Source organism: Pempheris klunzingeri, chromosome 22 (genome assembly GCF_042242105.1).
Source record: "Pempheris klunzingeri isolate RE-2024b chromosome 22, fPemKlu1.hap1, whole genome shotgun sequence".
NCBI classification, from domain to species: Eukaryota; Metazoa; Chordata; class Actinopteri; order Acropomatiformes; family Pempheridae; genus Pempheris; species Pempheris klunzingeri.
This window is the reverse complement of record NC_092033.1, coordinates 3,020,489-3,034,901: the sequence shown is the minus strand read 5'-3', so window position 1 is coordinate 3,034,901 and position 14,413 is coordinate 3,020,489. Positions and strand designations below refer to the sequence as shown.

The 14,413-nt window shown below is 41.2% G+C and overlaps 1 protein-coding gene across 2 annotated transcripts; it reads left to right on the top strand.

Moving 5' to 3' along the window:
• Positions 1 to 313: 313 nt before the first annotated feature.
• On the top strand, positions 314 to 12,778 carry LOC139222119 (protein mono-ADP-ribosyltransferase PARP12). Of its 2 annotated transcripts, none has more exons than XM_070854096.1 (14): positions 314 to 478; positions 561 to 629; positions 1,779 to 2,139; positions 3,942 to 4,077; positions 4,661 to 5,318; positions 5,423 to 5,473; positions 5,875 to 6,001; positions 6,177 to 6,339; positions 8,797 to 8,917; positions 9,025 to 9,121; positions 9,219 to 9,297; positions 10,502 to 10,632; positions 10,834 to 10,985; positions 11,375 to 12,778. In XM_070854096.1, the coding sequence occupies exons 3-14, from the start codon at positions 1,865 to 1,867 to the stop codon at positions 12,043 to 12,045; spliced, it is 2,661 nt and encodes an 886-aa protein (XP_070710197.1). In that variant the 5' UTR covers positions 314 to 478; positions 561 to 629; positions 1,779 to 1,864; the 3' UTR covers positions 12,046 to 12,778. The 2 variants fall into 2 exon arrangements, with proteins under 2 accessions (XP_070710197.1, XP_070710196.1); XM_070854095.1 differs by having other exon boundaries at positions 6,174 to 6,339.
• The last annotated feature ends 1,635 nt before the right edge of the window (positions 12,779 to 14,413 follow it).

Sequence of the window (14,413 nt, the reverse complement as noted above, 5' to 3'; positions counted from 1 at the left end):
CTCACTATTTTTCCAGGAGATTTTGGTGTTTTGATGATGGCGGAGGGCCAAGAACCTCTAAAATCTCCCTCCTTAATAACAGGATACGTATATTTATCTTTACTGGACTCATTCGTTTCCACCAGCTGCTCTGATCCTCCAGGTTTGAATTCAAGGATCTTTACTGTCACACCAGCACACATTCCCACATGATACATGCCACGACATGAAGTATTCAGGTCCTGGTGATAAGTCAGAGAGAATAGATAAGAAAATACACAACAAAAACACTCTAAAAACAAGTGTGTAACTGTGATAAATAAGCTTGTGGAGCACTGAATGTGTGACCTTGACTCGGAGCTTCAGAGTTGCTGGTGGCAGCAGATGGTGCAAGAAGGGAATCAGAAAAATCATTTCCAACGTGCGCTCTTTCTTCTTTTCAGGAAGAGGGAGGAAGGGGAGTAATGAGGCTGATGGGAAATATGCTGCAAGCTAATAAGTGAGTGCAGATGAAAGAAGCTGATGGATGTTCAAACTGAGATGTTTTATGTTATTTCATTTTATTTATATGTTTCTTACAGAATTTAATCAGACTGGATGTATTTTCTTCCCCCACTATGACCTGCAGTAAAAGAAAATTCAAGTTTAAGGTGAAGTATTCATTTCCAGTTTGGTATTTTTTTTAAAATGGAAATTGGGATTCAAATATAAAATATGAGTCTAGTTTTTTAGCTCTGAATGAGGCCATTTGTCAGAAAAGAAATTAACATTTTGACTCCTGTAATAAAACTATAAATGTATTCAAGTGAATTTCAGTGTTTCCACAAAAATTCAAGGAGCCGCAGAGGAGGGACATTTGTGACAGATTAAATTAACGGGATTAAAGTGGCGAATGTAATGTTACACACCTGCTGCAGGAACACAGTAATCAGATTACAGGTGCTTTGAAAAGAAAAGGGATTAGTGGCTGCAGGTCAGGAGCATAACATGTTTTAATGCTGAGTGATTTCCTAAATGTTATATTTTAGAATTGTTTTATTTTAAGAACATTTCTGGTTCTGTTTAACAGAAATAAATATAATAATATAAAGGTAAGACATCACAAATTTGCAGATTTTGAGCTGTTTTGCTTCCATACCATGTTGTAATTTAAGAAATAAGGAAAGAAAACATCCAAATACACATTTAGGTGACTATTAAGGTGATTATTTTATCTTTAAAGATATGAAAATGAGTCATTTCTCTCACTCTGAGCCAGAGATCTCCCTTACATACACCAAACTGTCCAGTTTTCACTGAGGGGTTTGCTCATATACTGTTAATAACCTGATTTATGGAACATTTCCTCCTTAAAAACACGGTGAAAACTGTGTTTTTATGTCTGATGACAGCCTTATTGGATTTATGGGGTCCCCTTTATTAAAAAGGAAACCTTTGGCTCTGATGTGTCAACAGGATGAAACAAGAATTTTGAACCTGGCTTCATCCAGTGTGCAGGTTTATCCGCTGCACTGCATGCAAATTAGTGCATATTTAATGAGATGCAGCCTAATTTGCATATGTAGCCATAATATTTCATTAAACTTGAAACACAAGAGTAATTGCCTTGATGTAAGTAATTAGCTGAGGAGGTTTCATGGTGATGTCTGTTAGTTTTTGCAGAAAATCCCCTCCGTCTTGTGCACTAAGGCTGCATGAGGCCACATAGCTCTGGGACGCCCTCCAGCGGAGAGCAGCGGCTTTGCAGCATGAACCCAAGATAAAAATAACACGGTTAAGTTTCGGTTTCCAATCATCAGAAACGATACCGAGCTTTCCTACTCCAAGTGAAGCCCACAGGCAGTCAGCTGTCCGCGCTGTGTGGAGCAGGAAGGAGCTTCCAACGATGGAGACGGAGGTATTCAAGTCCATCCTCGCCAGCCAAGGAGCCGTAAACACTGATTATTTAATGTACAACCTCGGTTTTGGCGAGTCAACGTCGGAGATCATCAGGAACCGGGAGAAATTCGCCCTGTGCTGTCCCTTCGGGCAGCCCAAGGTGGTGGCCAGGACCTCAATGAGGCTGTGCAGAGCCAAGACCTGCCAGACAAGCTCCTGCAGGCTGCTCCACCTGTGCAAAAACTTCCTGCTCACCGGATCCTGCTCCTACAGCCAGCTCAGGTACATATGTTGTGGTGTAAAACACAGTTGGTGGTGCTGAGCAGACACTTTCTAAAGGCCTGTGACGCCTTCAGGGACACCTCAGCTGGTTTTACACTAATGTTTGATTCAAATGGTGTTTTTAAAGCTGTTCAACTGTCAGGTTTCTATTTATTATTTTATTACTGTTATTAGTTTGGATGCGTTTAGTTCTCTCTCTTTTAAAGGCCCCATGTGGTGCGTTCAGGTACTGTTGCCAGCCACATTTCCTTTGTAAGTTGACTCAGGGGCAGGGCTTTGCTATGGAAAATAACACAGACATGATGGAGCTTTACAGAGTAATTTAACACCTTAAAGGGCTGAAATCTGTTGGACCTTTTACTGCTCTTTATTTCCTCTTTATTTTTTTTATTTACTAACTTTATTGTGACATTTTGGGGAAAAACCACTCTGGGCCTCTAATGGCTAAATGGCTGCCAATGAATAAATGCAACAGCTGGTTAGCTTAGCTTAGCACAAAGACTGGAAACAGAGGCAAACAGCTAGCCTGACCCTGTCCAAGCCATAAAAAGTGGATGTAAGCCTTAAACATGCATTCTTTCTAATGACCAGCAGGCGGCGACTCCATTGGCTCCAAATAGTGGTCAGATTGGATGGAAGTCTATGAGAAAATGACCCTATTTATTCACCCCACTTCACATTTTATGGCCTCAACACTTCTTCTTCTCTTAAACCGTAAGCCTCAACAAAACAAAATTCAAAAAGTTAATGCTGTGCACAATAACTAACAGCAAGACGGTGAAAAAGTTTATCTGCCAAAATGCTAAACTGTTCCTGAAAGCTCGACAGCATCTGTCTCAGCTGCAGCGTAGATCGTGATCTCTGCCCTCTAAAGTTAGTTTCTGTTGTCCTAAGAACTTCTTGTCAGGCTGGTTTTTATTTGTGTTTTCATGCTTCAAAAAGAGGGCGTGGCGTTGTGATTGACAGCTGTGACGGCGCCTGCTTCTTTACAGGAATTGCACGTAAAGTAGGAAGATCAGGAGGAGGAGATGTGACCGACAGAATTAGTTTTGTGCGTGGTGTGGGTGTACGTATCCGACATGTCTTGGCTTCATATTAACTCGTAATGATCTGATATCTCGTTGGCTGTGTTTCACAGTCCTGATGCAATGGTTAACTTTAGCCCTGTCAGCGTGTCACTGTAGATAAGATCTCAGTAAACATGTTCAGTGCCTCTTTGTAGGTGCTATTAAGTCATATTTGTTTGAATGTGTTTAAACAGATGTGCTGCTGGTCCCATATTATGCACATTTGCAGGTTCATACTCATATTTTGAGGTCTGACTACAACCGTTTACATGATTTAATGTTTAAAAACACATTATTTTAGCAGCTGGTTTCAGGATCTTTCTGCACAACCTGTCTTAGAAGAACAGAACACCTCCCCCATGCCATCAGAATCATGTTAAAGAAGAAAAAAACAATGGCGGACAGCGGTTGGCCTGCTGAAGGCCTGGAGGAGGTCACATGATCAACAGAGCCCCCTTATGACATCATAAAGGGAGGGAAATGTAAACAGCATGTTTTCACATATTTACTGAAAGACGGAGCAGCAGAGGACGGTGTTTTCTCCGAGTTTGGGGATCTAAAAAGTGATTTTACATTATATGGGACCTTTAAAACGGCAATTTGTAAATGTAAGACTCTTTAACCACCACATGAATTGATGGTAAATGAGATGTGCTGTGGCTGCAGAACATCATGCAGGGATTTGTTATCTTCCTGAGCAGTGACTCGACTGTGTGTTGTGTTATTTGATGACAGGAGAGGATGCAACTTCTCCCACGAGCTGAACTCCTTCCACAATGGGTTGATACTGCGGGAGCACGGGCTGGAGAGTCTGAGCCGGGCTGAACTGTGCACGCTGATGCTGCAGAACGACAACACGTTCCTGCCGCCTGTGAGTTTGCCTCCAGACGACGTTGTCAAGTCGGACTGTCTGTTTTGGGTTTTGGGTTGGGTCGGTTTCTGAGCTCAGACTGATTTGATTTCACCGGCTGAACTGACATTTGTCATAATGAGACATTCTGGCAAGTTAAGAAGTCGTCACATCAGCGGCTCTTATATTAGAAATAAGTGAAGCGATAAGGTGACTCGCATGATATGTTTGTTTAGGCTTCAAACGGAGCCACCGGTGTCTGAGCACTTTGTCTAAAGTCCAGTTCAGTAACAACACAGGATTTCACTGGATAAAACCTGAAAACTAACTAAAGAAGCAGAAAAACTGGAGGGATGCAGCTCTGTACAAGGTTTATCCAGTAAAATGGACCAAATGATGCTAAACTTTTGAAGAAAAGTTAAGTTGAACAGTTCTGCTTTGATGTCAAACCACTTGGAGACTTTTATATGAAAGGGTGCACAAATCCTGAAACTGTGACTGCAGGAACACCAGAGGTTTTGTTGACTTTTAGATTTAACTGGACAACGTGTTGTTTTCTAAACTTTTCCCCTTGTAACCACCTTCTCTCCTCGTCTTGTACCAGATATGCTACGATTACAACAACGGTGACGGAGAGTTCGGCCGGTGTCAGGATGGTGATGATTGCAAGAGAATGCACATCTGTGAGAGGTCCCTGATCCTCGACTGCAGCTGCTCCAGGCAACATGATTTTCATTTTCCACAGCCATTAAAGGCCCTCAAAGATAAAGGCGTGCCTGCCGAGCTCTTTGGATCCTTGAAGGCTGTTTATGCAAATAAAGTGGCTTTGAGGTACTCTGACAAAAAGGCAGACACCGGTGAACACTCTGCTGCTGCCAACAACACCGATGCGAGCAGCGATGATGGTCTGAATTCACGACAGCAGTGGTACAGAGGGAGAGGTGGTCACCGTGGCAACAGGGGCAACAGAGGCAACAGGGGCAACAGGGGAAACCGAGGCAATCATCATCAACAGCAGCAGCAGCGAAGCTGTTCCACCAGTGATATCTTCGCCGACATCGACGCCTTAGATCTTTACACAGACGGAACAAACGAAGGTGACGATGACCAACAGCAGTTTAAGACCAGTGCTGCTGTCAGAGGGAGGGGAGGCAACAGGGGGAGGGAAGCCCGTCCCACTGACGACGGCCCTGCTGCTGCCAGCAACTATACAAACAGTGGTGATGGGCCCTACAGGAGGGAGAGGCCGAGGCCCGTCAGAGGTAAACTACACCAGCTGCAAAGGCTGGCATCCAAACAATTAAGAGACAGAGAGGTGTGAAATGTGAAAACACTTTCTAGAGCACTTTTTGTTTGTGTCCTTTAGAGAAGACAGAGATATGCATGTACTTCATCAAAGGACGCTGTATACACGATGGTGAGTAATCTATGATGATCACAAATCGTTATCAGAGCAGTCAGATTTATTGGGGATGCACAGACCCAATATGAGTACTTACATTTGCTTCGATTTGATTTGAACACCATTACAATCTAAATGTCAGCTGTCACTCTGCTGCTGCTTAGATATCAGGTATCAGTAGCTCCACAGAGTAGTCACTGGGCCCCTAGATTTCCCATTAGGAGTTGTTATAGATGACTGTAGAAGTAATTATAGTAAAGAGTGCATTTACGTAAAATGAGTGAAGAAGAAAAAGTAGACTGTGCACGAGTCAGTCAGACTCCATACTGTTGTTGGTATCTGTGCATCCCTAATAACTCCACTTACTCTGTCGATCCGCTGTCATTAATCTGGTTTTATGGCCGATGTGTTCTCAGAGCGATGCTTTAAAGTTCATGAAAAGATGCCGTACAGGTGGGAGGTCAGAGAGGATGATCGGTGGACCGCCTTGCCCGATAATGAGAGTATTGAGAAGGACTACTGTGACCCCAAAAACACATACAGGTACTCTTTTGTAGTTCTGGGAAGATCTTCAACAACCGGTTTCCAATCTCAAACTGGATTGGGTTTCATATATGTGTCATATACAATAATATAACCAAAGCTTACTTGCCCTTAAAAGAATGAATGAAACTGAATTGCATGAAGTTATAGTCTGTGGTTTCGCTGTGTTTAGCAGCAGCTGCCCAGCTGTGCATTTTGACACGATGACACAGGGACAGAACAAAGTGCGACGCCTCTCTACCACCAACTCCTTGGTGGAGCCGACCTTCATGCACACCACTGAGTGGGTCTGGTACTGGGAGGATGAGTTCGGGAAGTGGAACATGTACGCTTCAGCTGTGAGTAACTGGAGTCAGAATAATTATTTTATATGATCGACAGAGCTTCTCGTTGTTTTTACTCTGTGTTCACATTGATTCCAGATGAATCGCTCCCTGCTCAGACTAGCTAGTGAACACGGTGGAGCATTTAGTGGATAAAGAGCAAACACAGTTAAAAGTGACTTGCATTCATCAGATGGGCACCAGCACAACTCTCAGTGGCACTAATGGTGCTAAATGACCGCTGGATGTGGAAATGAGTTTACAGTTTGTTGCTCTGAAAAATGGTTTTAAACATTTTAAGGTCATATTGTCACAATAGATAGTTGTTTCATCCCATTAGGGGGTGCAGTGGAAACTCAATAACATCAATATATAAAGTTTTTTAGGAGGCTTTACTATTTCTTCATATCATCAATCCTCTTGTGGAAGACGGCTTCGCCAACAGGTGCTTTCACCGGCGACTACACAGGGTCACTGAGGAGCACCAAGCGTGGCTGCTCGTTTTTAAGAGTTATGAAAATACCCAACATGAGTGCTGTAAGCGAACTAGTTGACAGCTAAAGGTGAATTATTCAAATAGATTTTGTATAGGAATGATTCTGTCCTGAGCTTTTTGATCCATCTCAGCGGTTGCAGTAGTAGTTTCCCCTGTGTTTGCTGTGCTTCATGGTTTTGGTTATATAATGTGAATATTCTGAAGTGGGGATGTCCCCCTACCCCTAAAGTGAGGCATTATACAGTCTGACCATTTTAAGGCTTCACTACTGGAGAGTTTGAATTACTCTCCACTGGTAAATATCCCTTTTAGACACATGGAAACGATACCTAATAGAAAACAGTGTGACTTAACAAACAGTGGAGCATGAAAAGTCTGCAGCAAACAGCGGTTTCACTGAAGACATGCGTGTTGACAACATGCCTCAGCAAGCGAAGCTATTGGAGCTGATTGGAGCTAAAAATGGCCACTTTGCCTCCTATTTCAGTGACATTTTGTAGGAGTACCACGACCCTAAACGCTGCTGTAGTGACGTCTCTCCTCTGCAAACTCACTCTAATGCATTCTGCACATGATGAGAGGGAAGTGAGGCCGTCCAAGCTGGGCTCTGAAGTGGGTTTTATAATGTGATGTCAGCCTTCTGATGCAATACTGTGCTATCTGAGCCACACTGACGGATGTCGCTCCCTCAGATTCTGCCTGTTTAAAGGGGCTGAAATTTAAAAAAGACTCAAAAGCAGAGCCAGGACTGAACTCTTTCATCTCTCCCACTCGTGCTCTACTAAACCTGCTCTGAACTGAGCACCACATGTGTTTACATAACTCATTATATTCTGCTTTAGCTTTATACTAGACATCTCTTTTTTTTTTTTTACTCCCCTATTCTGTTGCTTAAGCTGCTACATCATTTAAGATTTTAATCTTCTCTTGTCTGGTTGTCTATCCACACACAATAAAAATCAAAAGAGACACACTGCCTGAGCTGTGAGTGTGGTCACATATCTGAGGAAAGAGATTAGCAGATTGCACACATTTGAATTTGTCGTGCTGATATTGGACTAACGAAATAAGAGAAATGAAGTTTTGAAGGTGGTGGAGCTCCCTGAGTTAAACCTGATCAACTTTCAAAGCTGATGCCTTTTTAAGAGTTTCATCGTTTGTCCGGTAGGCTCACACTTCCAAAAAAGATGAACACGACATGAAAAACTTTACATAAAGTCACAGATTTCAGACTCTCAGAGCAGCAAGTGAGTACAAGATCATAAAAGTCTGATGAAGAGTATATACAGCATATTCACAATGTCCCTCACATGTCAAATGATACGTACTGAATCTTTAAGGCATTTTTTGACATGAATTGTATTATAGTTGATTTAAAATTTAATGCGGTTCTGAATTCAAGTTCTGCTATGCTTTGAGACATCTGGAGTCTAAAATAAGCTAAAAATGGTAATTAAAAGAAGAATTAAATATTAGCCCTTAACTTTCTGAACTGTGAGCAGCAGTTAATTATAAAATCTTACATTTTCATCAACAAATATGAGCTGAATATAAGTTTTGTACGATTTAAAAAAAAAAAAAAAAAAAGCTAAGAAACAGTCTATGATAATTAGAAATACAGTATTAAGCAACATCAGAAGAATTAAAGAAGGGAAATACACGTTAACAGTGAATATCCTCCTGTAACGGTCACTGATTTACATATTTTCTATTTTTCTTTTTGCTTTTGCTGTTTCCAGTCATAATGCTAAGCTAAGCTAACCAGCTGCTGGTGCTAGCTTTATATTTAGCGTACAGGTGTTAGAACGGTGTCGGTGCCTTTAATATTTGTGTTTGACTTATTATTTAAATCCTTTTCCTAAATCTAACCAAGTAGTTTTGGTGCCTAAACCTAACCAAACTGCACCTGAAAGCTGATACTAATGAAAGAAATGAAAGAAATATATAAGTTAACTATATTTACAAATACATCGCAGACTGGCGGACACAAACCAGCAGACGTGGACGTCTCTAAACTGGAGCAGAGGTTTCTGGACAATGAAAAAGACGTGGTGGAGTTCACCGCCGGCTCACAGTCATATTCACTCAGTTTCCCAGGTAACCAAATATTATGCAGTTGATCTCTGTGTTTACAGTTTTGTGCATTTTAAGATGTTCAACCGAGAATTAAGTATTCTAATCCCGTTATGTGGTGTTTCTCTCAGACATGATCCAAACAAACAAGCAGTACGGCACTAAGAGGCTTGTGAGGAGACGTCCCCTCTTTGTCTCCGCAGCTGATGTCCAAGAGAGGAAAGCGAGGCATGACATGACCCGAATTTGTTTTCCACGATTTAGAAACCTGTAATTCGCCTCATAATAACACTATTTCTAACACTAGTTTGCTTTCTGACTGCAGAAGGCCTATTGGCCAGCTAAATTTCACAGCCATACCAAACCACTGGGACAAGACACAGATTCCTCAAACAGGATACAGGGTACTTGAATGCACCACACCTTCAAACATGCATGATAAACGTAACTTCAAAGTCTTTATTGATTCAGCTCACACTCACTGCCCAGACGTAGAGGTTATGTGATTATAGAGGCTTGTAAATATTATAGAGAAACAGGTACATTTGTAGTTTAACAGACTAACTAGTGTGACTGTTAGAGGCAGCCAAACCCACCTCCATAATTTCTCTGATCTCCATATTTGCTTATTGTTTATCCTCCGGGTGTTATTTTCTGGGAAAAGAAACAGATCAATGCTGTGTTGTTTGGCAGCAGAGGTTTCTAATATTTACATAAAAATTATACATGCAGACTAACTCCACATTGGATATTGTTATAATATATACAGGATAAATAAATGTTCACACTGTGCCGCTTTGGCAATAAGTTAATGTTCTGTCTTGTACTAACAGCAATAAAAGTGACTGTAAAAGAGTTATTGCACCATCATTTGTGTGACATGCACTTAACCATAACTAACCATAACTTGTCAAATGTCAATACCTAAGAACTAAATCTCATCCGTGTCATGTTCAGACAACTTTATGAAGTAGTAAAATAGGTAAAAGTGGAAAAAGCCAAAGTGCGCAACATAAAACTTAAGAGTCGAAACAGACGAGTTAAACTGTGGTTTATGTTTTCTAGATTTTCTGGAGCTGCTTTGAGTGTGCAAAAATGCCAACAAATGCTTTGATCTTTGTCCATTTTGTCACCAGTAGCTGTGATAAAAGAAAAAACAACGCACCACCAGCGCTCCATAGCTGCAGATGACACCCACATTTGTAGCTGCTCTCACAGCGTTGTGTTCGGACACAGCAGGCAGCAAAAAGGCCAAAAACTAGTAACAATATAATAACAATAATAATAGTTTTATTTGTGCAGCACCTAAGAGTACCTAAACAAGGAAAGCAAATGATGACATAAAGAAAGTAAGAGATAAAAGACATTGAGAACAATGAAAAATGCAAAGATAAATACATTTAAAGAATAAAAACAATAAAAAAAAGGAAGATAAAAACATTAAAGAGCAATAAAAAGATATATTTCCCTCAGGAGTCGGTAGAGACCAAAAACAGAGCCAAAAGAGAGACTGATAATAATAATGACTGATAATGTTGCTCTGTAACTGTTGGGTGCGTAAATTTTTTTTTTTTTGCATCTCTGTTGTCTTTGGTGTTTGTGTTCCAGCGGGTCTCCCTCCAGCGCTCCTCAGACGAATTTAAGGAGATCGAAGCTCTTTTCTGTAACACCATGAAAGGCTTTGACATTGTCAAAATTGAGAGGAATCAGAACAAAGCTCTATGGGAGGTCTTTCAGTGGTACGTGAGCGATTTTTATGCGTTTGATCTGGAAACTTACCATTCAGACACTCATCCCTCTGAGTGGCTGTGTGTTTGATATATTCTCAGCTATGTCATCACGACCACCGTCTGGTCCTTAACGAAAGTCGAGGAAGTAACGCAATCTCTCTCTGTCAACCGAAAAGTTGAACATTGCTTTTTTTCTTTTGCTAAATAAAGGCAGAAGTCTCAGATGAAGAACAACAACGGTGGACGCAATGTGTCCGAGAAAAAGCTTTTTCATGGCACTGACTCGAAACACGTAGACGCCATCTGCAAGACCAACTTTGACTGGAGAATCTGTGGTACTCATGGGACAGCTTTCGGCAAAGGTGAGATGAACAAATATTCGTTCTGGGCTTCTTGCTGATTTGTTAACAGGGACAGTTCACCCAAAAACTTAATAATTTTGCTAATGTTTTCTGTCTATCAGTTCGGAGATGCTGGTTATTGCCCTTCTCTTGTAGTTCAGCATGTTTTTTAGAGTGGGACCAATCAGTTCATTCATTAATTTCTGCATCACAAATGTGGGGATTTGCTGGGAAATATTTTCTATCATTTTATAGGACAAACAAATATTTTTTTTATTCAAGAGAATAATTTGCAAATCAATCATTGATGAAATAATCGTTATTTGCAGCCTCAGTGTTTTTCCACCTGCTGTATAATGAGGGCACAATAGTCCAAACATGTTAAAATCCCTTTCTGTGCCCAAACCCAGGTAGTTACTTTGCCCGTGACGCAAAGTACTCTAATGACTACACCGGCGACTCTGTTGTCAAATCCATGTTCGTCTCACGGGTGCTGGTGGGCGACTACACCAAGGGGTCTTCTGACTACTGCCGACCTCCTTCCAAGGACGGTGGGGACATCAACTTCTATGACAGCTGCGTTAACGACGTCACGAACCCTTCCATCTACATTGTGTTTGAGAAGTACCAGATCTACCCCGAGTACCTGCTGCAGTACAAGACCACGCATCCGCTCCTAGACTTGTATGGGTCTTCATCGGTAACGGTGCAGAGACCAGTACCGGTACCGAGACCGGCTCCAAAACCCAGTGTATCAGTGTTTCAATCCGCCGCACCCTCATACCAACCATCAGTTTCTCAGCGCAGCACGTCCGCCTACCAATCCAGCACATCCGCCTACCAATCCAGCACATCCGCCTACCAATCCAGCACATCCGCCTACCAATCCAGCACGTACCCCTACCAATCCAGCACGTCCCCCTACCAATCCAGCACATCCGCCTACCAATCCAGCACGTCCCCCTACCAATCCAGCACATCCAGCTCCCGATCCAGCACATCCTCCTACCAGAACAAACCTACACCATCTTCCTCACCAATCCAAAACACAAAGAAGTCTGATTCCTGTGTCATTGCTTAGGATAAAGAAATTTGAGGGGGCTCGAGCACAAATAAGTGAAATGTAATAATAACATTAAAATGTACAATCAGGAGAAGAGTGGCTTTTATGGAGCACATGACAATGTCATTGAATGAGCTTACTATATGCATATAGCATATCAAAGATTAAAAAAAACACTAACATTAAGAATTATACTGATTAGAAAAAAAACAGTGAACAGGAAATATTCATGACAGCTTAGCAGGTTCACAGACTGACAGACTCACAGACTTAATACTGTTTTCTTTTTGTTAGAATTATCTGGGCTTTTCGACTTGAGTGTTTCTTTTGAGCACAAATGGAAAATGTGCACAAAATCGGGGCTGAAAATGAACTTGTGAAATAATGAGAATTAGCTGAAAGACGTGAAGTTGTGAAGTTTTATACATCACAATGATTTAAATCCTATTCAATGGTTAGAATAAAGAATACATCATATTTCGTAAAACCAATAGAGGCAACAAAATCCCGTGTGGACGTTCAAAAGTAAGGCATTGAATTAATATCTCGCAAACATGTAAATGAGGTTTTGTAATGATATATATGCTGTTTAGTGTCACACCATGTGTAGGATGTATTGAGTGCTTCCTTCTTAACATTATGATTTGACTGCAACTAAAAATACTGGCATTTTCCAAATTGTTGTACTGTTTGCAAACACTATTGATTTTTGTTTTCATTGAAAATAAAAGTGATATTCATATTAACCGCACACAGAACCAGTGTGTTCTCCTCAGGTTCACATTACTCGGCTTTGTTTGCAGCTGCTAGAGCTGCATTTGTCTCTCCGTCTTTCTCTGCTTGTCTCATAAGCGAATTGAAAGCACCACCAGCGATCGGGTTGGGCCTCTTAGTGAAATGAGGCAGAGCATGAAAAATGATCAATATGGCTGCTGGTGCTTCCTGTGACATTAGGCCTGCAAATCACCCCCCCCAACACACACACACACACACACACACACACACACACACACACACACACAGACAGTGTATACAAACACTAGCAACCTCCTGTTGTGCTTCCTGACAAACTGCAGTGTGCAGTGCATGTTAAGATGAGATTTCACCATACCTCACACTGAATCATTCCACATGCTGACTTGTACAACAGCTCCTATGAGTTACTCTTCGCCTCGGACGTTTGGACTTCATGCTTTGATTTATATCGCTGTGGGAATACAAAGACAGTAATTTGTTGTAAAGCTGAATGCATTTCTCCATCATTTCCTTTTTATGTTTTATTCGATACACAGGCTTTTTGCTAAATTACAAACTACTACTCTGATCAAAACAAATGTAAATAATTTTAATGAATAGATTCACTGGAACAAGGTGCTTTGGTTTGGATCATTGAAAGTTTGAGTTAAATCAATATTTTTCATACATCTGCAGTTCCCCTTAAGCTCTGCTGAGCTTTTTAGCATCTTTCAGCTTGTTGTTTTGTTTTTTCTGCCCACAACTTAATGCCTTTTTGTTTTTTTCTACTGTTTGTGTGTGTACAACAAAACATCTTTCAGGTTTTGGGCTCTGAAGTGTTCAGCCAAGATCTGATTAAGTGCCATAATATCCGCCCAACACCAAACATCAGACAGTAGCAGCTGTCGCTCCTTAAAGGCAGACATGGATTGTGATAATGAGCATGGGCGTGTTCTGGTTTCCCTCTTGTGACTTTTGAAACTCAGTTTCAGCAGCGGGACATTCAGGGCTTTGTTATTGACATGAATGAAGAAGCCCTTTGACGAAGCAACAAAAATAAATGCAAAATCAATAACAGTAACTCAATGCAGAGCTCCTGGGCCTCGGCCTGGGGAAGGTAGCCACGTTCAGCGATCCACCCATGTTCACAGGGACCTCACAGGCTTCTGTACTTTCTGGTTTGACAATAAAGTATTGAGTGTGTGGGATAGGTACTAAATTCAAAGAAACATTCCTAAAACTAGCTTCTTAATTATCATGTTCTTAATTTAATCCTGTCTCATTTCAAAGTAGAACTATGCTTTCATATGAGCTTTAATTAATCTGCATATGAGAGGATTCAGGGACCCCTGCTGTATGATGGCACTAATAGAAAACATTTTTCCCTTTTGGTTTAAAGCATCCACGATTGTGAAGATTTGCTGGGAGTTATTTTTCCAACATTTTATAGACCAAACAAATAATCATTTTAAGAAAATATTTTTGCAGCAAAATAAGCTGCAGCACCAGCATCTTCCCCTTTGGGTCAAAGACAGCAGCCATGACGCTACAGTAGATTACAAAGAGACGATTCCCAATGCGGAGGTGGATTTGGCTGCCAGTGCCACTGCATCCGTTTCTCCACCACACTTGCTTCATTATGCGTTTGCTG

Excerpts from the sequence above, each read along its gene's own strand:
- LOC139222119 (XM_070854095.1), top strand. The coding sequence starts at position 1,865 with ATGGAGACGGAGGTATTCAAGTCCATCCTCGCCAGCCAAGGAGCCGTA. Across the intron at positions 6,002-6,173 it reads GACCCCAAAAACACATACAG|CAGCAGCTGCCCAGCTGTGC; the intron begins GTACTCTTTTGT and ends CGCTGTGTTTAG. Across the intron at positions 9,298-10,501 it reads TTCCTCAAACAGGATACAGG|CGGGTCTCCCTCCAGCGCTC; the intron begins GTACTTGAATGC and ends TTTGTGTTCCAG.